At 43.9% G+C, this 27,500-nt stretch overlaps 1 protein-coding gene across 8 annotated transcripts; it reads left to right on the forward strand.

Moving 5' to 3' along the window:
• Positions 1–184: 184 nt before the first annotated feature.
• LOC139383554 (grainyhead-like transcription factor 1) lies at positions 185–27,439 on the forward strand. Of its 8 annotated transcripts, none has more exons than XM_071128133.1 (15): positions 185–322; positions 2,903–3,089; positions 3,502–3,581; positions 3,733–4,102; positions 4,624–4,706; positions 5,081–5,237; positions 5,489–5,600; positions 7,161–7,255; positions 13,178–13,424; positions 15,048–15,175; positions 21,278–21,306; positions 21,496–21,587; positions 24,151–24,236; positions 25,446–25,510; positions 25,696–27,439. In XM_071128133.1, the coding sequence occupies exons 1-15, from the start codon at positions 303–305 to the stop codon at positions 25,808–25,810; spliced, it is 1,866 nt and encodes a 621-aa protein (XP_070984234.1). In that variant the 5' UTR covers positions 185–302; the 3' UTR covers positions 25,811–27,439. The 8 variants fall into 8 exon arrangements, with proteins under 8 accessions (XP_070984234.1, XP_070984235.1, XP_070984238.1 ...); XM_071128134.1 differs by having other exon boundaries at positions 21,499–21,587; XM_071128137.1 differs by having other exon boundaries at positions 13,178–13,388.
• The last annotated feature ends 61 nt before the right edge of the window (positions 27,440–27,500 follow it).

The raw sequence follows: 27,500 nt of genomic DNA on the forward strand, positions 1-27,500 counted from the left end.
TCCACATTGTTTTACTCTCTTAATTAACCAAGCCCACAGGTAGAGCAATACAAAGTACCAACACATGTTATTGAGTATTGGGCTCCACCCCTTACCGCGTTGTAATCCAATCCGATGCCCTGTCACAGGTAAAACCGGCCTCATATTCTCACACTATACCCCAAAAGCGAGAAAAGCCGACAAAACCCGTTCAGGACACTTTTACTGTGGCCCTCATCTCAAGTCGTAATTTAGTTTTTCTGGGGAAAGAAGACGGATCGGATTTACAGTACTAACTAGAAAGTCCAGTTCCACCAACCGCGATGTCACAGGAGCATGACAAGTAAGTGTTTTTCAATCACGACTGGAAGTCCAGCGGAACCAACGTGTTGAACTCATACAGCATTCTCTACTCTGGTGCAATAATGACCCGTCGATATTTGACTGCTTTTGAGGGGAGGGGGGGTACCTGGTGCAGGTCGATTCTAATAAGAGTTCCCTGGACTGTGGGAAAGTGTACTTTTTGCCTGTCTGCCAAAACGAGTATGATTCAATATCTGTATTTATCGTGCTTGGGATCCGTGAGAGCGCTATTGAGAGCTTACAAGCAGTTCCACTTGTCGTGTTCCAGCCTGTACGGCACAGGTGTACTGTATCTCTCCACCTGTCGTGCTAGATCAGGCGCCTGTTCCGAGCAACCTTCTGCCGTTCCGTGTGTGTTATTGATGTGCGGTTCATTATTTGATTATGTGGTTAGAATTTAATTGGAAGAAATTCGCCTTAATACCCCTGGAGGTGTTTGATTTGGCTTTACCTTAGCGAGGCATACGTTTTACCTATTGTTTTAGGCTACTTTATTGAAGTTGAGGCATTATGCATATATTTTCCTATTTATTTTAGGTTTGAAATGCACTGTGATTATATCCATGCTTGTAATGGCATTTCTAATCAGAAATGGCATTTTAATCCAAAACAATATGAATAATTATTTGTATAATTTTTTTGAATGTTTTAATCTTTGCTCAAAAGTGGTCAAATGTGGATGTATTTTGTCTGAGGACAATGAGACTGACTCCAGTGAAATCGTACACCTGTTAGGCGTTGGCCACCATAGTCAAAGGAACAATGTAAGCAAGCTTTCTCTCCGCTGTATTGCAGACAAACATACAGTCACTGGACGAATCATTTCTTCTGACAGAATTATTTAGTTGATTGAGATGGTGAATGTATATTTTTTGTAAAAAGAAGGGATTTTGATATTCACAAACAGGCCATTGTTGAAAGGGGGGGGGGGGGGTGACTATAAATATATTTTTAATGTAATTCCACATTTTAAAATGTGTAATTTAGGCCAGTTTTATTTCCTGGGACATCCAAATACGGTGTGAGAGGCAATTGGGGTTCCTCTTCAACCTTTCTGGAAAAGCAATGTAGACTACGCTATTATCCAGTGTCCAATTAAATTATTTTTTTATCCAAGTATAAAATCGCTCATGCTCCTTTGTTTTAACAATGTAACGTTATTGCGTATCCTATCAATTATATTGCCAGTTATCAGCGAATCTATCGGTTTGCAAATCACTAACGCCTCAATTTTACCCGGGAAACAGTTCGTGAATGAAACTATTAGATATTGGATTATTAATAATACATTGACATTAACCAGCCAGAATAAAATAATTTGCTGTAGCAACTATAGTTTAGAAGCAAAAGGAAATGAATCCGTAAATTCAATGTGTGCCACTCTGGAGAAGCGTTCATGTGAATTGAAGATAAGACACCTATAGCTTTTCTATCTCACGCTACCCTTTATTTTCTAGGATCATAGGAGACCTTTTGTTTGTAGATATATTTATTGAAAGAAAGAAATATGCCTAGTGTAGCCTTTAGGTCTGAAGTCGTCTTTGTTTGCACTTTCAATGTTGTTCCCACATCCCACTTGAAAGATCTAGGGTTCTGTTTGTGACTGTAAAATAATGCGGCTAAAAATAAAACTACTGAATAATTGTGTGACCATGCCATATAGCACATACTGCACTATTCCAAGTCTGGCCTTCACCCGCAATTGACAGAAAGCCTGCATTGCTTCTGATAATACAATGGTGTTAGTCCTAAAAGGTGCCTTATCAACTCCTAGAAGAATAAGATTTGTATTGATTTCTTAATCTTATACCCCCCCCACCCCCACCCCATATCCAACTAGCTCCTTCACTAAATGCCAGAAGAAGGTGTCTTGTTCTGTCTGATTTAAAGGATTCGTAATTTGCTTTCTATGGGAGAGTATTCAGTTAAGCTTGGCGTGATGATGATGATGATGATGATGACGACGACAGCGATAAATGTTCTCAAACAGGTTCTCTAAAAATTAAACAACAACCCAGTCTGGTAAACTCTGGAATGTTGCACTAGATCCTTCTGTGTAGATAACAGACAGGTAACCAATAGGAAACACTTAACGGCAGACTGATAACAAATAGGAAACTGTTGATCATCATGAGCTGTCACACTGGAAGAGCCAGTAGAGGTTCTGTTCTCCGAGAGACGCCATAATCTCACAAGTTGCTGAGATTTGTTGCGCAATCGTCTTGCTTGTACAACAGGTCTGGAAGATAAAAGTGTGACACTGTTGATCTCTCCAACCTGTTAGTCGGTTGTGAACAAGGCATTGATTGTTGCTCTGACTGTCTGTTGATTTATGTGCTGTTAGTCTGGCGTATGTCTGATTTTGAAAGGACCAGGTAGAAAAACAGGGCCCTGTTAACTACATATTTATAACTCAGTCCATCTTTAACATGTAGCTTTTTATTATGATTATCATGCAGCTCTTGGTTTTGATATGTGCAGTATGTAAGCACATGAGTTTCTCCCATTACATTGTGACGGCACTCCTCCTAACCCCCCCCCCCCCCCCCCCCCCCCCCAGTAAGAGAGCAGTCCTGGTGCTGCAGAATGAGCCCAGCTATGGTCAGCGCCGGCCATTCACCAACGAGGACGAGGCGTGGAAGTCGTTCCTGGAGAACCCCCTGACGGCCGCCACCAAGGCCATGATGAGCATCAACGGGGACGAAGACAGCGCCGCAGCCCTGGGCCTGCTCTACGACTACTACAAGGTAACATAGATGTGACCGAACCAATGCTGGTTATTACCGGTACAGGCACTGTGTTCCCACACAGGTGTCGTGACACTCCTGTAAAGTTATGGCTGCACTGTAATTGCTTATTATCAATTGATTGTTAAAAGCAGCACAGCCACAAATAAGCACCCTACTTGGCAAGCATCAAAATGACAATCACACAATTCAAACCAATGTGTTTATGAACGTTTTTTAAACCCATATCCACTAGTACGGTCTATAAACTAAACGACTGAAGTAGCTTTAAGTAAGACCTGTGTCTTACAGACTTCATTTGTGAAGCAGCCACAGCACAGACTGATTGTCATTTAGTTTTTCATGTAGACAGAGCTGGTGCTTTTGGATGTGGTCAGACTCACACAGCGGCTGTGTTTACCTTCCCATGCAGGTTCCCCGGGAGAAGAGAACAATATCTCAGACCAAGACAGAGTCCCTGGGCTCTGATGTAGATCCCAACAAAAGGTACATGTAGGTATAACATCCCTTTTACAAACCAGAATTGTGTGTGTGTGTGATACCTACACCACACTGTCTATGGTCCTTATTTCATATTAAATTAAACCACTGACATTTTACCTGCCCTGTGTTTTAATTGTTATTTTTAATTGTTCTTGCTCAGGCATTTGATGGCCCCCCTGCAAGAGGCTTCAATGGTGTCAGCGGAGAGCAGGATCCAGGTTTTGAAGGGCCCCTTTAACATTCTCCTGCCCAACCAGCTGCATGGCCAGGACAACAAGAGGGGAGTCCCTTTCCCCTCCCCGGACACCACTGTCACCGTCTCCATCGCCGCCGTCCCCAACTACCCCAACATCAAGATGGAGGGCTCCTCCAATGGCTTCTCTGTCACAGTCCCCAACCACTGCTCTGAGTCCGACAGCCACACGGTAGAGTTCGCCCGGCAGCTCACCCACAGCCAGTTCAGCCCCAGCACCCAGACCCGCACCCCCGACTCCACCTTCCCAGAGAACTATAAGGACAGTTCCCAAGAGGTGTGTACACATACACAACAGCAAGAATCCAATAGCCTCTTCTCTAATCTAAACCCCCCACCCCTTCCCCCACTTTCAGATATCTCTCTCTCCCCCGTCAGACATGACCCTTATAACCTGAGCCTCTGGAGCCTACAACGGTGGGTCTCAGCCCTCCCTGTTTTATTTGAACATGCCAAAATAGCAGACCAGCATGTTATTATGCCATTGTCTCACCCACACAATAAAGTGCTGTACTATTTCCCTCCTACAATAGCCCAAGCCCTTTCTCTCTTCTCTCCTCTCGCTCTTTCTCTATTTAACCTGGAGGGGGATTACCTTGGAAAGGGATAACCCAACACAAACCCCTTCACACAGGGGAGGGAGGGAGGGATTGGAAGGGAAGAGGGCAAGCCGAGAGGGAGGGAGGGAGAGAGAGCTCCCTAGCCTCCCTTTAACCCCTGAAAGCACTAGCTACAGCCTCGTCGTGGATGCTTGTCTAAATCCAGCCCCTCTCCCTCTCTCCTCTTTGTGTTCTTCAGGTGTTTTCCTTCCCAGGGGATCTCCAGTTACGCCTGGCCTCCATCGCGCCGGAGGAATACAGCGCTTTTGACACCGTGCCGGGGTAAGCCCGCTGGCCGCCGGCCGTCGCCATTTAGGCCCTGATAGAAGACTCCCGAGAATAGCCTCATTCACTACAGTTACCTGGGAGTCACCAGATTCCCATCAGTGTAAAAGGCACAATGCCAAACCCAATGTTAACAAGGGCCTCTGTGACACTATGAGGATTTGGTCAATGGGAAGGGCTTGATGAGTGTGGCCTAAATGTGTAGGCCTTCCCTTTCCCTAGCCTAAAATCCAGACCTGTTTTGTGCCAAACATATGACAGAGTACAAGTAGTGGAATGTCAACACAAAACAGGTCTGGATTTCAGGCTACTCTTTTCCCTAAAGGAAAATACAAATGTACTATTGTAACCAATACTTATTTTTCTATTAGGAATAATTTTGAGTACACCGTGGAGGCTTCCAAGTCGCTGCGTCAGAAGACCGGTGACGGCACCATGACGTACCTGAACAAGGGCCAGTTCTACCCCATCAGCCTCAAGGAGATAGACAACAGCAAGCTGCTCCACCACCCCATCAGCAAAGTCAGGGTAAGACCACACCACCAAGCTAGCTCGTCTAGCCTCATCGTTCAAGTACCAATACATGATATGAGTAGGTCTCTCGTTTTAAAAGATACCTCTGGTGAAAAGTTAGACGGAACAAACAGAGAAATCTTAGGCTCGTTGATAGCTATTATGCTAATGGTAGCTTTTTAGCTACTAACAGGTCGGATCTCGTTAAATCGAATGTGTCTGAGATAACATGTTTGATGGCTCTGGGATTGTGTGCTCCATTTTAGAGTGTGGTGATGGTGGTGTTCGGGGAAGAGAAGTGCAGAGACGACCAGCTGAAGCACTGGAAGTACTGGCACTCCAGACAGCACACAGCCAAGCAGAGGTGTCTTGATATTGGTGAGAGCCCATACTGTAGTCTACATCACACAAATCTCCACAAGAACTCTTAAAGGGGAGTTTAAAGGCCTAACGAATACATTCAAGGCCAGATTTACGGTGCGACGCACAAGTTACGACAAGTTTTCAAAGAAAAGCAAAAAACTGGCCAAAACATGAATTGCCTTACCCTTAAAGGTTGTTCATGAACCTGATTTTTATTACCACGGGGAAATAACAGGTGCAAAATTCGCATTACAAATGCTTATTAAATCAGGCCGTAGTTTCTTATGTCACAAAGTCTCCAGAAGTACTGCCTGAATGGTAATGAATGCATTTGATCATATCTACCTAACACTCTTTACCATACCGTCCTTCACTGCCACTGGTGTGATTCACTGTTGTTGCCTGACTTGTTGTGCAACCACCACCCTCCATTTCCTCCCTCCTGTCACATGCTGTCTCTGTCTCAGCTCAAGGAGAGGCAGCCAGCTAGCCAAGGAGCCAGACAGACAGATCCACCCAATGAGGATAAACTGGGCCTGTATTCAAAAAGTGTCTCCGAGTAGGAGTTCTGATCTAGGATCAGGTCCTCCCTACTCCATATAATCTTCATCTTATTCATGAATAATATTCAGAGACTCTTTATGAATACAGGCCATGTTCTCATTGGTTGAATCTTAACAAACCTCTTTAGAACAGTACACCTGATTGGATGAGAGTGTGGGTGGAAATGGGACAAGGCCAGTTGCCCTGTTTGTTAATGATACCTGTGTAAACTGGGACCCATGGTGGCTCCCTGTCAGGACAATACACCAACTTAATTCTCTGGAGGTAGACTGATCAATCTTACTCTGCATGCACACACTATAAAAATAAAGGTTTGTTCTGCTTGACAGAGGAAAGTGCATTGTTTCACTTGCAGTCTGACTTTGATGGAAGGACTGTGGGCGAAAGGTACTCTGCTTGCTTTGGATTAAAGTAGTCAGTCAGAAGCGTAGAGGAACCCTACTTAAAATAGTGTGGTTTGTAGTATAGGGCTATAGGCCAAGGTGTGAAAGTGTATTGGTGAATCCTAGTTAGGAAGTTGGTTGGGATTGGTCAGAATGTAAAGTTGGAGAACCAAGCACCTAGATTTCCCAATTTATTGTGTTAATTTGGCAAACATTTCTGAGAGACTTAGAAGTACGATAATGCGAGACAAGAAGTCCAATGCCACAGTTGGAGCTTTTTTTTTTATCCACACCTTTTGAGGACAAAAAGCTTGTTTGTTTATCAAACAGCTAAGTTGTGGGATGGGTCTTCACCAGGGCGGGAGCACATTTTCAGTAGTTGTGTCTAAAACAAGCTACTGACCTGCACTTCACTCTTATGCAACTCTCCTAAGACAATGAAATCAACCATATCCTTAAAATATTGCCATCCTTCCTCCAATAAAATATCAGAAGTCTCCTTCCGCCTCTCCATACATCCACTTAGCCAACTTAGTTTCATAACTTAGCCATCACCACAGCCCTTTTTCATCAAAAGTCTAATGATAATGCTAACAGTACAGTCCATTATGTGTCCTGTGCTTCCCAGCTGACTACAAGGAGAGCTTCAACACCATCAGCAACATTGAGGAGATCTCCTACAATGCCATCTCCTTCACCTGGGACATCAACGAGGAGGCTAAGGTGAGACAGGAAATGCGAGGAAAAAGGGAGTTGGAGAGAAAGTTGTAGGGCAACTTGATTTTCCTTAGAACACATCAAATCAAGTTTTATTGGTCGCATACACATATTTAGCAGATGCTATTGCGGGTGTAGCGAAATGCTTGTGTTCCTAGCGCCAACAGTGCAGTAATATCTAACAATACACACATCTAAAAGTAAAATAATGGAATTGAGAAATATAGAAATATTAGGACGATCAATGTCAGAGTCCGGATTAATCCTAGATTTAATCCTAGTAAGATTTCCCTGTTTTAGGTCAGTTAGGATCACCACTTTATTCTAAGAATGTTTATATGTCAGAATAATAGTAGAGAGAATTATTTATTTCAGCTTTTATTTCTTTAATCACATTCCCAGTGGGTCAGAAGTTTACATACACTCAATTAGTAGCATTTCCTTTAAATTGTTTACCTTGGGTCAAACATTTTGGGGAGCCTTCCACAAGCTTCCCACAATAAGTTGGGTGAATTTTGGCCCATTCCTCCTGACATAGCTGGTGTAACTGAGTCAGGTTTGTAGGCCTCCTTGCTCGCACACACATTTTCTATGGGATTGAGGTCAGGGCTTTGTGATGGCCACTCCAATACCTTGACTTTGTTGACCTTAAGCCATGTTGCCACAACTTTGGAAGTATGCTTGGGGTCATTGTCCATTTGTAAGACCTAAATGCGACCAAGCTTGAACTTCCTGACTGATGTCTTGAGATGTTGCTTCAATATATCCACATAATTTCCCGTTCTCATGATGCCATCTTTTTTGTGAAGTGCACCAGTCCCTCCAGCAGCAAAGCACCCCAACAAGATGATGCTGCCACCCCCGTGCTTCACAGTTGGGATGGTGTTCTTCGGCTTGCAAGCCTCCCCCTTTTTCCTCCAAACATAATGATGGTCATTATGGCCAAACAGTTCTATTTTTGTTTCATCAGACCAGTTGACATTTCTCAAAAAAGTACGATCCTTGTCCCCATGTGCAGTTGCAAACCATAGTCTGGCTTTTTTATGGCGGTTTTGGAGTAGTGGCTTCTTCCTTGCTGAGTGACCTTTCAGGTTATGTCGATATAGGACTCGTTTTACTGTAGATATAGATATTTGTACCTGTTTCCTCCAGCATCTTCACAATGTCCTTTACTGTTGTTCTGGGATTGATTTGCACTTTTCGCACCAAAGTACATTCATCTCTAGGAGACAGAACGCATCTCCTTCATGAGCGGTATGACGGCTGCGTGGTCCCATGGTGTTTATACTTGCGTACTATTGTTTGTATAGATGAATGTGGTACCTTCAGGCGTTTGGAAATTCCTCCCAAGGATGAACCAGACTTGAGGTCTACAATTTTTTTTCTGAGGTCTTGGCTGATTTCTTTTGATTTTCCCATGATGTCAAGCAAAGAGGCACTGAGTTTGAAGGTAGGCCTTGAAATACATCCACAGGTACACCTCCAATTGACTCAAATGATGTCAATTAGCCTATCAGAAGTTTCTAAAGACATGACGTAATTTTCAGCACTCCGGGATGCTGGCCTTCTAGGCAGAGTTGCAAAGAAAAAGCCATATCTCAGACTGGCCAATAAAAATAAAAGATTAAGATGGGCAAAAGAACAGACACTGGTCAGAGGAAGATTGGAAAAAAGTGTTATGGACAGACAAATTTAAGTTTGAGGTGTTCGGATCACAAAGAAGAACAATCGTGAGACGCAGAAAAAATGTAACGATGCTGGAGGAGTGCTTGGCGCCATCTGTCAAGCATGGTGGAGGCAATGTGATGATCTGGGGGTGCTTTGGTGGTGGTAAAGTGGGAGATTTGTACAGTGTAAAAGGAATCTTGATGGAGTGCTATCACTCCATTTTGCAACACCATGCCATAACCTGTGGACGGCGCTTAATTGGCGCCAATTTCCTCCTACAACAGGACAGTGACCCAAAGCACAGCTCCAAATTATGCAAGAACTATTTAGGGAAGAAGCAGTCAGCTGGTATTCGGTCTATAATGGAGTGGCCAGCATAGTCACTGGATCTCAACCCTATTGAGCTGTCGTGGGAGCAGCTTGACCGTATGGTACGTAAGAAGTACACATCAAGCCAATCCAATTTGTGGGAGGTGCTTCAGGAAGCATGGAGTGAAATCTCTTCAGATTTCCTCAACAAATTAACAACTAGAATGCCAAAGATCTGCAATGCTGTAATTGCTGCAAATGGAGGATTCTTTGACGAAAGCAAAGTTTGAAGGACACAATTATTATTTCAATTAAAAATCATTATTTATAACCTTGTCAACGTCTTGACTATATTTCTTATTCATTTTGCAAATTATTTCATGTATGTTTTAATAGAAAACAAGGACATTTCTCAGTGACTCAAACTTTTGAACGGTGTGTGTATGTATGGACATTGTGGACAGTATATGGATAAAATATGTAGTATATCTGAAGGATACATAGAATAGTATATATACAGCAATAGTTATATAGGATGGCCTTGACTAGAATGCAGTATATACATAAAATGGGTAAAACAGTATGTAAACATTATTTAAGTGACCAGTGTTCCTTATCTATGTACATAGGGTAGCAGCCTCTAAGGGGCAGGGTTGAGTAACTGGGTGGTAGCCGGCTACTGACAGTGACTAAGTTCTGGGCAGGGTGGAGGCCGGCTAGTGATGGCGTAACAGTCTGATGTCCTTGAGATTGAAAAACAGATTGTATCTCTTTGCCCCAGCTTTGATGCACCTGTACTGACCTCACCTTCTGGATGATAGCGGGGTGAACAGGCTGTGGCTCGGGTGGTTGAGGTCCTTAATGATCTTCTTGGCATTCCTGTACCAACGGGTGCTATAGATGTCCTGGAGGGCAGGCAGTGTGCCCCTGGTGAAGCGCTGGGCAGACCGCACCACCCTCTGGAGAGCCTTGCGGACGGTGCTGTTGCTGTACCAGGCGGTGACACAGCCCAACAGGATGCTCTCAATGGTGTATCTGTCAAGGTTTGTGAGGGTCTTAGGGGCCAAGCCTAATGTTTTTCAACCGCCTCCTGCGGTTGAAGAGGCACTGTTGCGCCTTCACCACACTGTGTGGGTGGACCATTTCAGATTGTCAGTGATGTGTACGCTGAGGAACTTGAAGCGTTCCATCTTCTCCACGGCGGCCCCGTCAATGTGGACAGGGGCGTGCTCCCTTTGCTGTCTCCTGAAGTCTACGATCAGCTCCTTCATTTTGTTGACGTTGAGGGAGAGGTTATTTATCTGGCACCACTCCACCAGGGCTATATTGTCGTTGTAGGTAATCAGGCCTACCACTGTTGTGTAGTCTGCAAACTTGATGACCGAGTTGGGGGTGTGTCATGGGTGAACAGGGAGTACAGGTGGGAGCTGCGCACGCACCCTTGTGGGGCCCCTGTAGTGGAGGTGTTGTTGCCTACCTTCACCACCTGGGGGGCGGCCGTCGGGAAGTCCAAGACCCAGTTGCACAGGGTGGGGTTCAAATCCAGGGCGTCAAGTTTGAGCTTGGTGAGTACTATGGGGTTGAAGGCTGAGCTGTAGTCAATGAACATTCTTACATAGGTATTCCTCTTGTCCAGATGGGATAGGGCAGTGTGCAGTGCGATGGAAAATGGCATAATCTGTGGATCTATTGGGGCATTGTGACAAATTGCAGTGGGTCTAAGGTAACTAGCCTCTCAAAGCACTTCATGATGACGGAAGTGAGTGCTACGGGGCGATAGTCATTTAGTTCAGTTACCTTCGCTTTCTTGGGTACAGGAACAATGGTGGACATCTTGAAGCAAGTAGGGAGAGCAGGCTGGGATAGGGAGAGATTGAATATGTTCGTAAACACTCCAGCCAGCTGTTCTGCGCATGCTCTGAGGACGCGGCTAGGGATTATTGGGAATGTGAGGACAGATCTTTGTCCTAGACAATGATGAGAAGTGTTTTTGAAGGATTAGGTGTAAACCTGATCACTACTTCCTTAATAAACCATGAACATTCTTTGTGACAGCGGCAGAAGACTCTTCCAAAAATAGACTACATTTCCTTGATCTAAAGGTAAGGATGTGTCTTGGCCATCAAAGGTGTCAGGTGATCAATTTGTCAAAAAGATATAGTCACATGCTTTGTTCTTTTTTATTTTCTTCTAAATGCCAATTATGGAAGTGGTCCCTCGAGTTTTGATCGAAGAATAAATACGTTTATTGTTCCTAAGGGAGTTTTTCCTGTGTGCTGGGTGCTTCGGTTGCATAGAGACCATAGACACAGGTCGGAGGTAGTCTATAGCTGCAGAGGTAGGTGTTTGTCTGCCGTTGAGGCCACATTCTTGACTCGTTTTACCTGTCATCCCCATTGTTGAGCTGAAGTGATGCGCATACAAGGGAGGCCTTAGGGGCTAAGTTGAGCCTAACAATGGGAGTTGGAATGAGGAAACACGGTAGGGGGGCAGACAACTGGATTTGACAGCTAGCGATGGAATCCTGTCCGACCGGGTTCGAGGCAAGAGCAGTATTTCACTGTCCCTGACCAGTTTGTTTGGTTGTGAGGGATGGCGTCAACTGTCAACCTCCCGGAGGTTTTAGCTGGCGCTTTGTGTTCGTGTGGTGCTATGACACTGCTACTGTTGACCATTCGACTGTTAGACTGGGATGCTAACAGAATTAGGCCAACAAATATACGGGCAGACACGACAATTCATCTATCCCTCGATCCCCTGAGGGAGACACACAGACACACACACACACGCATAACCAGGATGTGGGTCTTCTCATCTCGTGACCCGAGGCCTGTGTCCATAGGATAGAGGATGTTCATCCTTGTGTGTGTACTGTGTAATCACCTGTTTGTACTGTGTACAATCACCTTTGTGTACGCACCACACTGCCTGTTTTGTAAGAACCACTGATGAGCCAGGTGTAAGGTTTCGCACTAAGGATGATGTGTAAGACTGATGGGACACTTAGTCACTGCGTTTGTGTACGTACGTACGTACGTACGTGCGCGTGTGTGAGACGCTTTACCTTCTCTCGCTTTGCCCTCTGGTGTAGGAGCAGCCTTTCCCAAATGTTCACACTTTTTGAGTTTCTTGATAGGACATACTCCTAGGATCATGAGAATAGCTCATTGTACGATGAGATCATCTTTACTGGAGATTGAGTAATAGCAAAAACGTTGAAATGGAACATGTCGCTCATGAGACTATGTTGCGACAGACATGACTTTATATGAAGTCAAATAATGACTTACTACATTGGTTAACCAGTCGGCTATTTGATTAAACCAAGCATCATATATATAAGAAAACAAGTCAAATTCGGCTTAAAATGAACTACAAAATGTAGTTACTATGTCATTATAGAAATGAACAGTTGAGACTACATGATATCTGTGCAAACTTTTAAGATAATGTCTCAGTGTAGTGGTTAGAACATTAAGTAAGCATATCGAAACAGTACATTCTAAAGAAAGCCACGTATTGAAATTGCTTTCAGCAAAGCCTTGTATTAGTGGTTGTCAGTAGAACTGAGTCGACGTGTAATTACCACGGTCTGCCAAACGAGGGAGACGCACACTAGTTCACTCACTAGTTCAGTGAAGACAGCGCGTACATAAACAAGGAACCGGACAAAGAGATCCTGTGCTCCTTAGAATTCAATGGGAGTGGAACCAGTGGGAATGCTCTTGAATAAATATGACTTCATTTACTGTGCATGGAACATCAGTCAGGTTTTATACCGAATGAACAGGGTATAAAAGTGTCAGATACTGTACCATGCATTGTGCACAATCACTATGGTGTTTAACATAGTGAGGCAATGTTACCCCCCCCCCCCCCCCCCGAATTACCTGAATTACCCAACAACTAAAATGACCACTTAAAAACAACATCCTTAATCTTCTTCCTCAGATCTTCATCTCGGTCAACTGCCTCAGCACAGACTTCTCCTCCCAGAAGGGGGTGAAGGGCCTTCCCCTGAACCTGCAGATAGACACCTATAGCTACAACAACCGCAGTAACAAGCCAATCCACCGAGCCTTCTGCCAGATCAAGGTGTTCTGTGACAAGGGAGCTGAGAGGAAGATCAGAGACGAGGAGAGGAAACAGTCTCGTAGGAAGGGCAAGTGCACTGACCTCGGCACCAGTATGGGAGCATGTGAGTGCCCACTGAGCATAGACTCACGTAGGCACACACACACACACACACACGCACACGCATCAGCTTTTCGTGCATATGGAACATTTTACATGGGACCAACCGTTTACATGTTACGTTTATTTTTGTTCAGTGTTATAAACTCAGCAACAACAAAAAATGTCCCTTTTTCAGGACCCTGTCTTTCAAAGATAATTCGTAAAAATCCAAATAAATTCACAGATATTCATTGTAAAGGGTTTAAACACTGTTTCCCATATTTGTTCAATGAACCATAAACAATGAATGGACATGCACCTGTGGAATGGTCGTTAAGACACTAACAGCTTACAGATGGTAGGCAATTAAGGTCACAGTTATGAAAACTTAGGACACTAAAGAGGCCTTTCTACTGACTCTGAAAAACACCAAAAGAAAGATGCTCAGGATCCCTGCTCATCTGCGTGAATGTGCCTTGGGCATGCTGCAGGGAGGCATGAGGACTGCAGATGTGGCCAGGGCAATAAATTGCAATGAGACGCCTAAGACAGCGCTACAAGGAGACAGGACGGACAGCTGACCGTCCTCGCAGTGGCAGACCACTTGTAACAACACCTGCACAGATCGGTACATCCGAACATCACACCTGCGGGACAGGTACAGGATGGCAACAACAACTGCCGAGTTACACCAGGAACGCACAATCCCTCCATCAGTGCTCAGACAGTCTGCAATAGGCCGAGAGAGGCTGGACTGAGGGCTTGTAGGCCTGTTGTAAGGCAGGTCCTCACCAGACATCACCGGCAACAACGTCGCATATGGGCACAAACCCACCGTCTCTGGACCAGACAGGACTGGCAAAAAGTGCTCTTCACTGACAAGTCGTGGTTTGGTCTCATCAGGGGTGATGGTCTGATTCATGTTTATTGTCGAAGGAATAAGTGTTACACCGAGGCCTATACTCTGGAGCGGGATCGGTGGTGTGTCACAGCATCAACGTACTGAGCTTGTCATTGCAGGCAATCTCAACGCTGTGCGTTACAGGGAAGACATCCTCCTCCCTCATGTGGAACCCTTTCTGCAGGCTCATCCTGACATGACCCTCCAGCAGGACAATGCCACCAACCATACTGCTCGTTCTATGTGTGATTTCCTGCAAGACAGGAATGTCAGTGTTCTGCCAAGGCCAGCGAAGACCCCGGATCTCAATCCTACTGAGCACGTCTGAGCACGTCTGGGGACCCCCCCTCCCCGTGAACTTGCAGGTGCCTTGGTGAAAGAGTGGGGTAACATCTCACAGCAAGAACTGGCAAATCTGGTGCAGTCCATGAGGAGGACATGCACTGCAGTACTTAATGCAGCTGGTGGCCACACCAGATACTGACCGTTACTTTTGATTTTTGACACACCCCTTTGTTCAGGGACACATTCCATTTCTGTTAGTCACATGTCTGTGGAACTTGTTCAGATATTGTCTCAGTTGTTGAACCTCGTTATGTTCATACAAATATTTACACATGTTAAAGTTTGCTGAAAATAAACGCGGTTGACTGTGAGAGGATGTTTCTTTTTATGCTGAGTTTATGATCTATTCTTGCAACAAGTCTCATTTGTCATTTTCGACCCCCCCCCCCCCCCACACAGATGGTGACGTCAAAGTCCCTATCCTTCAGAAGCGTAATGATGTCACATCCTTCAAGATGATGACTGACTTTGAGACTCAGCCGGTTCTCTTCATCCCTGATGTCCACTTCTCCAATGTCCAGCGCCATGTGAGTACCCCTATACACTGATCTATGGTCCGTCTTGCATTTGACCTTCTGTTGGTTAAGGTTTTGGGCAGGGTAAGCTGACCCTAGATATGTATCAAAAGGCAGCATCCTGGGCCAGGTCACCGAATGCAGGGTTATGCAAAGTTTGCATACCACACAAATCATATTATGAAATGGTACCTGTGACATTCAAACTGATATTAAAACAGTTTTGTTTTCCTGATATACTGTAGGTGTGGTGATAAGGCTGTTAACAGATTAATTGGGACAAAGTGATTAACGCCAACCCTTGTTTTTATTTTGGCGGATTCCAGAAAATTGCTTTGTGCATTTAACATTGGGGCTATATGTAGGCTGCACAAGTGGACCACACCAGCCATGCAATTAGAGTACATCGTAGTTATACAGTTGAAGTTGGAAGTTTTACATACACATACATACATACATGAGGTTGGAGTCATTTAAAATTAGTTTTTCAACCACTCCACAAATTTCTTGCCAACAAACTATAGTTTTGGCAAGTCGGTTAGGACATCTACTTTGTGCATGACACAAGTAATTTTTCCAACAATTGTTTACAGACAGATTATTTCACTTATAATTCACTGTATCACAATTCCAGTGGGTCAGAAGTTTACATACACTAAGTTGACTGTGCCTTTAAACAACTTGGAAAATTCAAGCAAATTATGTCTTTAGAAGCTTCTGATAGGCTAATTGACATCATTTGAGTCAATTGGAGGTGTACCTGTAGATGTATTTCAAGGCCTACCTTCAAACTCCGTGCCTCTTTGCTTGACATCATGGGAAAATCAAAAGACATCAACCAAGACCTCAGAAAAAAAAATTGGAGACCTCCAAGTCTGGTTCATCCTTGGGAGCAATTTCCAAATGCCTGAAGGTACCATGTTCATCTGTACAAACAATAGTGCGCTAGTATAAACACCATGGGCCCACGCAGCCGTCATACCGCTCAGGAAGGAGACGCGTTCTGTCTCCTAGAGATGAATGTACTTTGGTGCGAATGGTGCAAATCAATCCCAGAACAACAGCAAAGAACCCTGTGAAGATGCTGGAGGAAACAGGTACAAATATCTATATCTACAGTAAAACGAGTCCTATATCAACATAACCTGAAAGGCCACTCAGCAAGGAAGAAACCACTGCTCCAAAACCACCATTAAAAAAAGCCAGACTATGGTTTGCAACTGCACATGGGGACAAACATTGTACTTTTGGAGAAATGTCCTCTGGTCTGATGAAACAAAAATAGAACTGTTTGGCCATAATGACCATTGTTATGTTTGGAGGAGAAAGGGGGAGGCTTGCAAGCTGAAGAACACCATCCCATCCGTGAAGCACAGGGGTGGCAGCAGCATCTTGTGGGGGTGCTTTGCTGTAGGAGGGACTGGTACACTTCACAAAATAGATGTCATCATGAGGGAGGAAAATTATGTGGATCTATTGCAGCAACATCTCAAGACATCAGTCAGGAAGTTCAAGCTTGGTCGCAAATGGGTCTTCCAAATGGGCAATGACCCCAAACATACTTCCAAAGTTGTGGCAGGTGCCATAACAAAGCCCTGACCTCAATCCTGTAGAAAATTTGTGGGCATAACTGAAAAGGCGTGTGCGAGCAAGGAAGCCTACAAACCTGACCCAGTTACACCAGCTCTGTCAGGAGGAATGGGCCAAAATTCACCCAACTTATTGTGGGAAGCTTGTGAAAGGCTTCCCAAAATGTTTGACCCAAGTTAAACAATTTAAAGGCAATGCTACCAAATACTAATTGAGTGTATGTAAACTTCTGTGATGAAAGATATTAAGCTGAAATAATTCTCTACTATTATTCTGACATTTCACATTCTTAAAATAAAGTGGTGATCCTAACTGACCTAAGTCAGGGAATTTTTACTCTGATTAAATGTCAGGAATTGTGAAATTGAGTTTAAATGTATTTGGCTAAGGTGTATGTTAACTTCCGACTTCAACTGTACCTACTTAATTGCCATGCAATTGCAAGGTAGAATTTACTATAGAGTACCGGTAAAATGGTGGGCTCCTGAGCGGTACAGCTGTCTAAGGCACTGCATTTCAATGCTAGAGGTGTCACTATAGTCTACCTGGTTCGAATCCAGGCTATATCACAACCGGCCGTGATTGGGAGTCCAATAGGGCGGCGCACAATTGGCCGAGCGTCATCCGGGTTTGGCCGGTGTAGTCCGTCATTGTAAATAAGAATTTGTACTTAACCAACTTGTCTAGTTAATTTAAGGTTAAATAAATTATGCAAATGCTATGTTTAGTGATAAGATTAGAGCACATACTGTAATTGGTGCAGATTCAATGATACTAAAAATCTTATCAAATGGCATTTAAATGCTTCTTCCACCAGCCCCTGACTACCAAAGAGTCCAAACCACCTCCTCAATGTTTCCTTCAGACTTCTAAGAGCCCCTCATTCTGACATTCCTTCACTAAATACCAGGTGTTCTTTAGTGGCTGGATATCCCCCTCAGGCTTTCTTACTTTAAAGTGTAGAGGTTCTGCCTATGCATTGTTAAAAGTCCAAGCCCTGAATACCATTGATGTCCCGGGGATCTGCTGTGCATTATGGGGGATCAGGGTTGCATTATTCCAGAAACTTTCACTAAATTCCCAGGTTTCCCAGAAATACTGGTTGAAATTCCAGACAACTTGAACATTTCGGGAACATGTATGAACTTTTGTGACCCTGTAGGGGAATGTGTTATGTCTGTACTGTTTTATGACCCTGTAGGGGAATGTGTTATGTATGTACTGTTTTGTGACCCTGTAGGGGAATGTGCTAATGTCTGTGCTGTTTTGTAACCCTGTATACCCAGTGCGCCTCCTATCGGTCACTCCTCCCCAGCTTATTGGGTCAGGGTGGCATTCAGAAGACATATTCCAGACGCCACACTGGATCATTGCACTAGAGCTCGCCGCTCAGAGAGTGCTACTTAGCAGGGTTTAAAACCAAAAAATGTTCCCAATCGTTTCGCCTGAACAGAACCATTCTTTTTTTGGTTACGTTCCACTGTTCCGACCAGCAAAATAAAGTTCTGAACCGGTTCATAAACCCCAAAATAGTAGCAGTTTATGTTTCTTTCTGTTCCTAATGAAATCAAATAATGTTTACATTTAGCTCGATAATAAATTACTTCACCAATCAGTGTGGATAGAGCAGCTTGCTATGGAGTGGGTAAGCTATTTACATGCATTGGACAGACGAGTGTAAATCGCAAGATACAACTGAAATTTTGCAGGTGAGAGAGGATGGAGGAGGCTTGGCTTGAAACGCTGGGCATCTTGTTGTTATGACACGCATTATCTGAATTAGGACCAAATAATTATACCTACGGGGGAACCGCTAATATGAAGGAACTTTGAATGTCTTTGAACTTCAGAGAGTTGACTTAACATTGGACCAGCTAGCTAGTTAACAAGCTTGTGTGTGTGCAGAGCTAGAATTCAAATAAAAACATGTCTTACCTTTTTGTAGTTAATACATCCAATGTGGAACTTTAACTATAGTATCCTTAGTTAGTATTGAAAAGGTTAATCCATTTTTCTCTCATAAAAAAATCTCTCCCTAATTTATAAATTAAGCTTGTAAAGTCAGTAGGCTACTAAAGGCACACACACACACACACACAATATTTTCAGCTGGCAAGCAGGCAGACACTGAAATACATTTCTGAGTGACAGAGTGAGGGCTTTGCATAGGCGATTTGTTGCGTTTTGTGGGACTGGAAAAAAATTCCCAGAACCTAAAATAATGTTATTAACCGGTTCCCATGCTTTTAAAATAACGGTTCTGTTCCGGAACAGCATAGATTATTTTCATTTGCGGTTCTGATTCTGTTCCTCAAATGTTTGTTATTTTCAGATTTTTGGTTCTGTTCCCTGAACCAGTTCCAACCCCTGGTAGTTAGTGAGACTTGTCTCTCTCTCCGGGCTGTAGATGAGATCACCATGGACAAGTAGCTGTTCATGCTTAAGAGCCTATTCGAGAGAAGAGAGTACTTGAATCTGGTGCCTGGCCAATGTCATTGTCACTTTGCCAGGCCACTCCTGCCATGTTAACACAGTATGAGATCCCTATTCCCTATGAGGTGCACTATTTTTGACCAGAGCCCTATGGGCCGTAGTAGAAAGAAGTGCATCTATTCCCTATAGAGTACACTACATTTGGTCAAAAGAAGTTCACTATATAGGCTATAGGGTGCCGTTTCAGATGCTGCCATAGTTTGTTTTGGTAGATTTAAGGTAAGATGTGGGTCACATCACGTAGTTCCTGGTGGGTAAACAGTTCCACAACTCAGGGCAAGGTGACCTCAAAGCAACCAAAACTGACAGGATAGACTTGCCAATTGGCCAGGACTTTGTAGTCCTGTAATATAATGGGATCAGGGGTTATACAGACTGGGACTTTCCAGTGTGTTCTGATAGGGGTGAGTTAGCCTTGGGATTGGCTGATGTGTGTGTTTATGTGCTAAAGATCTTACATGGTGCTTCAGTGAATCAACACATGTTTGGATTCACTCTTATGCCTGTATAGCTTTTTTAAAATTATTATTATAAAAAATGTAAATATACTTTCAACATAATTGATTATTTTATGCCCGGTGCTCTTTAAATAAATAATGCAACCCTTATCCCCCATAATGCACAGCAGATCCCCGGGACATCAATGGTATTTGTATGTCCACAGTAGACTGCACCTGTGACTTGGTTTGACCCCAAGGTGAGAGGAGACAGAGGGTAATGTAGCTCTGTCTGTATGCGTGTGGTATGTCAGGTCTCTCATCATTACCCAAGAGCACACCTCTGGCAGTGCTCCCTGCAGCGTGACATCACATGGCCCTCAGGTTGGATGCAGGAATCCTAGAGTGTAGCATATTGCCTCTATTTTTTAGAGAAAAGAAGTCCATCTAACATGTTTTTAGGTGTGTTGAGACAAAACATTCCAGGGCCCTGTTTGAACACGGTCAATGGATTCTTCCTTCCTTCCTGCTGTGAGGTCATCAGAAATCAGACCAAATTGGTGAAAGCCACATTTTTGCTTTCACTTATTCATCCTCAATAAATCACTGATATCTCAAGGAAATTGGTAAGGAAGGATGTTTTAGTATATAACAGGGCCCAAGTCATTGCAAAGCTCTGAGAATGTTGTCTGTAAACTGGGTCTGGGGCCAACATTGAGGATCAGGATAGATGGTTGTTTTGCTGAACCTGTATGGCTCTGTGGAATGTTAACTTTGACTGCCCCCTGTTGGCTACAGTGGCACCAGGGTCTTGTTCATTAGGTTTAAATGTTTGAAAACATTATTGCAACAGAAAACTACATCTGTTTTTCATTAGTAGTGTTCCTCCCTGTTTCAGTCTGTCTGTTGCCTAATGAACATGACCCAGCTCAATGAGTTCGCTGGTTTCTGGGCCACATGGCGCTACTGAGCTGCAGAGTGGACTGAGCTGAAAATAAAGCTTTCCTGTTTACTTTTCTGATCCAGCCTGGAGGGAAAACATTTTATTTTGGTGCACAATTGGCAGTTGGATCCAAATTAGCAACCCAGTAAACCTCCAGCACTTTTAGCTGTTACTGATTAGCAGGGTGACTGGGTTTCCTCTGAGAATGATTTAGCTCTGGTCCAAGCTCTGGTCCAAGTCGTTAGTGCGCGCTGCTCCACACCACAGTAGAGGAGTGTACAATAACAACCTGGACCAGAGCTAATATTGACTATGGCACAAGTTGCCGGGTTTATGTCAGGTTCAGAGAGATCACTCCTCTTGTGCTGCAATAATGGCCTTCGTGAAGGAACTGAACAAGAAAATCCTAAAAGTGTGACTCAAAATACTGTAAGTATAGTATAGTATATCCAAAACAGTCATTACATTTGATTGAAGAGTTCCCCAAGGATTGTTTTCACTGCCCACAAAATCCAATTCAACCTATAGTCTTGCACTTATTTCCCAATGCGGTCCATATCAAATAAAATCCCGTCTTTGATATGTAGGAATGTGTGTTTTCACCCTTGACCCATACCTCTTTCTCCCTCTCTTTTCTTTCTCTCCATGCAGCCCTTCTCACAAGAAGATGGGGAGGAAAGGTGAGTTCCTGGAAACACTAATTTGACACTTGTTTGTCTGTAATTTGATTGAAGGAAAACCGCTGGAGAAAATAAAGACTATGGCTTAGGACCTTCCTGCTACTTCTCTGGGAGAGGGCCTCACAGGCTTAACAGGGGTGTGTGTGTGTGTGAACCCTCTAAGCCAACTTGTCGTGTGTGTGTCCGTAGCAGCTTGGGCATGAAGAAATTACCCTACGCCAACGAGGATGAGTTTGGTTCCCCTCCCAATAAGCTGGCCAGAATAGACGAGCCCAAGAAAGGTATGATGTCTGTATGTGGGGTGTTTGTCTTCTATTTGAGTCGTGTGTGTGTGTGTGTGTGTCCACCAATACACTGTGTATGCACTACTGATAAGGTGTTTCACACTCGCTTACCATCCTACCTGGTATGAGACCAGAGAGAGGGGGAGGTATGCTGAGGGAGGATTGTGTAATTGTGTGTGTGTGTTGTGAATGTTATGGCTTGCTCCCTGAAGGCCACCTACCCTCCCTAAAAATCCCTTCCCATAGACAGAGACACATGACTCATTAAGGCATTCACATGCTTCCCAGCCGAAACAGTTCGGTAGAGTTCATGCATATATTATGACAACATTTTGTGACATTTTTGTTCTTTTTGGACTTTTTTCGGCTGTTTGGAGCCGACGTCTATGCCTCTGTTGGTGATTGGTCAACAGTAGAGATTCTTCAATAAAGTCTTTATTGTCATTCAACGAGACACGACTCGTTTTCATACACATTTTTTCATTGGGAAATACTGCACCAAACATCTTAGGTAGATGTAAAATTGCGTGACTAAGATCTCTCCTCTGTAAAAATGCATGACAGATTTCTTGAGTTATCTTTGTTTAATTCAGACTATTTTGAGGAAGTGTATACTGACTATGGCATCTCAAAGTGGACAAACGGTACTATTGACGCTTTGTTCTAATTTTTCAAGCGGAGGTCTTTTAAGCGAGTTCAGGAGCACACTCGTTCGGTTCGGCTAGCCGAGTACAGCTAGGCACCAGCCGAACTGAAGCATGCTGATGCCTTTTCACCCAGTCCCTGAAAGACCCCCCCCCCCCCCCCCCCCCCCCCCCCCCCCGACGACACAACCCTGTTCATTCACTGTTCATTCTCACCTCACTCACAATTCACACACAAGGACACACACTCTTCAGCCTTTATCAGCACATGGACACGCTTGCATGCATGCACACGCCTCTTTGCACACTGTTTGCATTGAGGAGCTTTTATCGAAAAGTATTTTTTTGTGTAGTAGGGGAAGCTTACTATAGCGAATGATGTCCTAGTCACCATTGCAGAAAGTTGAAGTCCGAACACACACACGGGCCAGGCCACCCGTGATAAAAGTCCGTTTTTGACGTCTATCCATGTCTGAGGACGTCGGGAGATGACGTGGAAACCGGCAATTAGGGGCAACTCTAAGCGCTGTTACCTTGAAGTAGGTTTCGGTTTTGCTAAGGTGTTGTGGACTGGGATGGTGGATGGGTGTAAACATCTGCCTCGGATTCCAAAAGTTGTTTTTGAGATTTGTTTTAAGCTTATCCTAAACCTTAACCATTCAGAGTTAATGCCTAACCTTAAGAAGTTGCCGTTAAATGCCTAAACTTAACCCTAACCTTAAGAATTCTGAGTTGATGCCTAAGCTTAATCTTAAACACTTCGAAATTTGACGTTTGGAACAACTTTGAAATTTGACGTTTGAGAAACATGGCTGAACGTCTAATTCTGACGTGAGACTGTGAGAACTGGTAGACACACACACCCTTGGTCAAAATCCCCTTTATAGTCACTTGTAACAGGGCTGCCAAATTCCCTTTAAGGCCAATAGATCTATTTCGAGCACATCTATTCTGAGTATCATGTTGGAGTGAATGTGGGTGGATAGTGGGCAGCATGATGAGTGCCCGAGTGTCCTCCACGTGTGGGAAGTTACACTCCAGCCCTCCCTGAGCAGTGTGCTGCCTGGCTCAGGATGACCGGATCGACTGGGGCTGAGTTTGGCTAGGCATCCTGCCAATGCTAACCCAGAGGTCTGGGAAGGGGCTGGACAGACGATAAAATCTCTGGTCTAGCGAATGACTTAGTCTTCCCGGTACCAGAGTAACAGAGGGACCAGAGCCTTGAGTTTGGCCACTTCCCAGACTGGAATGTCCTGGGCTTGGGCGACAGGGCCAGGTGGTTGTTAGTTAGTCATTGTGGTTTGTGGGTCAGACTGCTGTGTGAGTACGTATGTGTGTGTAACAGGAGGAAGCGGAACTCGCTAAGAAACAGCGTGACGTCCGTTGCACGTGTGTGTGTACGTATGTGTGTTTGTGTGTGTACGTATGTGTGTTTGTGTGTGTACGTATGTGTGTTTGTGTGTGTACGTATGTGTGTTTGTGTGTGTACGTATGTGTGTTTGTGTGTGTACGTATGTGTGTTTGTGTGTGTACGTTTGTGTGTGTGTGTGTGTGTGTGTGTGTGTACGTATGTGTGTGTGTGTGTTTGTACGTGTGTGTTTGTACGTATGTGTGTTTGTGCGCATGTCTCAGATGTGATAGAACACTGTGTGAGGTATGAGTCACTTGAGACAGGGACATAGTGAGACTCTCTCAGTCCAAACTCACATAAAGGGCCTCATCACCAGTCAAGCCGCTTAGCTTCAGCAAAACATATCTGACTCTGCCAACAAGTTCATTGTGCTGTGTGATTTGGGGATGTGTCCTGCTATGACTTTTGTTTTGTGAAATCTATCCCCATTTGAGTGTTTCTGTGTGTATGTGTTGTGTGTATGTGATCAATATGTCTCACTGTACCCCTCCTCTCGCCTATGTAGTTCTGCTGTACGTGCGTAAGGATACCGATGAGGTGTTTGACGCTGTCATGCTGAAGAACCCCACACTGAAAGGACTGGTGGAAGCTGTAAGTTTCTACGCAATGCAACTAGAGCAGTCATAATATTATAGTAATAACACAGTAATATTGTCATTTAGCAGACAATTTTGCCCTAAGTGCCTTGCAGTTAATCGTCATTGTATGTGGCCCTTGCAGGAATCAAACCCACAACCCTAGTGCAAAAACATGCCTCAAACAACTGCGGGTTCCGAACCACAATCCACTCAATTTTATGAAACCGATCACTTTTACTCAAACATCACACCCACAGAACCACCATGATAGTGGCTTAGATACAGGGTTAGTCTGTCCCTAGTGGGGTTTCATAGGGACAGCCAGGGAGGGATACACAGGGAGACAGCCAGCCATATGGTGTCCGTTATGGGAGGCTGGTCACATTGCATCACTCCAGTGACACTAGTGTGGGTGGCTCTGTTTGTGTCACAGCTCATTCTGCCACACAAACTCCTCTCCCGTTTACCCTGCAATTACCCATGGCCACTATCTCTCTCAGCTTGACGATCCTAATTCAACCCAGCATCTCAGAGAGAGCGAGAGAGGAGACACAACTCAACCTAGATGAAATTGAGGGTCGGAAAGAGAAAGGTTGCTCGAGGAGGGCCGGGGCATCGCCACGTGTAGGGTCTCTGTCTGTATAATCATTAAGTCTTTGGTTCTGATTAGGGGGTCTGTCTGGTATAGTGCACGACGACAAAGGGTATAGGGGACATCGCTCAGCAGGGGCCACCGGGCTGTGGGGAACTCTACATGGGTCCGCAACGGGCCAAATGAGTTGTGACCGGGCCTGGGCTGGGGGGCAAAGAGAGGCAAAGATACCATACATATGTCTCTTCTCTTTCCTGGTTGAATTTTGCTTCTGTTTTAAGTGTTTCTGTCATTCAACCTGATTCATTTGTTTAAAGAGTGTATTTTCATTGAAGATGGAAAACAAAACATTTATGGCATTGTAAAATGCCCCACACCCCTCCTCACCCCACCCCTCCTCACCCCACCCCTCCTCACCCCACCCCTCCTCACCCCACCCCTCCTCAAGTCATTGAGTTGCCTTACAAATAAAAAGAAACCAGTATGCAACGTTGTCACTTCAATACAACGCAAGCACCAGACGTAGTATTGGAACCTATTTCAAACATCTCAACCACCCTCACATACTGTACATTGTCTCTGCTTGAGAGACGACTGGGTAACAAGTCTCTGTTGCTCCGCTTCTTCTAGATATCAGAGAAGTACAATGTGCCGCTCCAGAAAGTGGGGAAAGTCTACAAGAAATGCAAGAAAGGGTAAGTGGTTCACGTCCATGGTTAAGTCTATTTACCATGATTTTTAAGGTCCTTTTACAACAAGTCAAGGTAATATTTGTGGAGAATCAGGCTTTTTATGTATTACATAATAACCTTGGAAATAGAAATAGACTGACTAGACTCTCTTTCTGTGATACTGACATCCATATATGTCCCTCTGTTAGGATTCTAGTCAACATGGATGACAACATTATCAAGCACTACTCCAACGAAGACACCTTCCAGATCACTGTGGAGGAGCTAGGGGGTGTGTACAAACTCACCCTGACGGAAATCTGATTGGCCTAAAGGGAGGGGTGGGGAGTGATTGACACTGTCACCGCCCAGTCCACATAGAGTGTGAACATAGGGCAGCTTGTAAAGTTGTAAATGTAAAGACTTGTGGTTTACACATGCCCTTAACCCAGTCACTGAACGGGAGCAGGATGTCTCTGACACTATTAGCAATATCTTAAGTCCACTAGCATAGTCCCAGATCTGTTGTTATCAGTCATGCCAATGATCATTGCCGTTGTCGAGACAGCAGAAACAGATCTGGGACAGGGCTTAACTGTCCACCTGTCTGAGAGATGGTGTTCTTTTTGTTATCTGTAATGTTACAAAGCCACTGCTCTTATCTGATGACATTGTGTCGATGGCTTGATATAGACCTTTTGCTACATTTTTTTTTTTGTATATAAGAATTGAGTTTAACAAGAAGCGCTCTTTGTTTTGTAATATATATGTGTATATATATGTGTATGTAAAGGCCATTTGAGAATCTAAGGTACAGTATGTGCAGAGTATTTGTTGCGTGGCTGTAATACCCCACGCTATGCAGACAACTTTCTCTCGGTATCTTTGTGTTGAACATGGAATACGTAAGAGAAACAGGCTAATAATGCACTCCTTTTTACATTAGCATCAGAGTAGAGTGGTTGGAGATCTGTTTGTGCTGTCTTGTCAATTCCTATGGTGATTGTCTTGCCAAACATAGCAAGACAGTACAAACACAACTGGGACCAGGCTAGCTATCCTTATGCCTCAGACTGCATTGTCTCTGCCCCCTTGGGACTCCATATAGCACTGAAGATGGCGCTTAATTGATTGAAAGAGGATATTTAGCACACAAAGTACGGATTGCAAACACTAATTGTATTGTAAATAGAGGGGATGGTTGGCTCACTGTATTGATACTAAACATCCTGGCAGTATTTAGTATGTATGCACGTACACTCAGTCTGGCAGTTAATATGATATGATCTGTGTTTGTTGCTACTGTATGTGTCGAGTAAGAGCATGTACTGCATGTGGTTTTCACATTGATTTTCACATTTTCCCTTATACCGCTTTAGCATATGGCCTCTTCATAAGTATTACATGTTTTTTTATTAAGTAGATGAAAAAGTATCAATCATTCACTCACTCAGCTATGGCCTGAATAGGTTGCAGACTCGCAACAAAATAGAGTTGAGAATGTCTATTACTGCATAGAAAGTCAGAAAGCTAAGGTCAAACGCATTCAGATTGACAGATTCTGCCGCTGTCTCTGTATCTACACATCAGACACGGTAATAATGCGATAACATTACATTTGAAAATGTTCGGAAAAAGTGTGTCCTTGTGTACTGTAGACGTTCCTTTTGTACCAGAGTACTTCATGTGTATATATTTATTAAGAGAATGGGAAATGGGTTCTTTTTTTTTTACAGTACGTAACAAAACGGAATGTTACAATATTAGGAATGATAACGTTTTGTTTTTGTATGAAATGATTCTAACATAGTATTTACAGTACATGTCAAGGGTAGGTTGAAATATTTGTACGTCTTTGTTTTTAAATGACATGTCTTTTCTCAGATTTGGGGAATATTCTCTGGTGTATATTATATAGTGTCCAATAAAACCAGCTCCGGTAGCTGTACTGGTGGTCTGTGTGTGGGTGTCACATGTCCCAAATTGAACCCGATTCCCTATATAGTGCACTACT

The sequence above is a fragment of the Oncorhynchus clarkii genome, chromosome 25 (genome assembly GCF_045791955.1).
Source record: "Oncorhynchus clarkii lewisi isolate Uvic-CL-2024 chromosome 25, UVic_Ocla_1.0, whole genome shotgun sequence".
In the NCBI taxonomy this organism is placed as follows: Eukaryota; Metazoa; Chordata; class Actinopteri; order Salmoniformes; family Salmonidae; genus Oncorhynchus; species Oncorhynchus clarkii.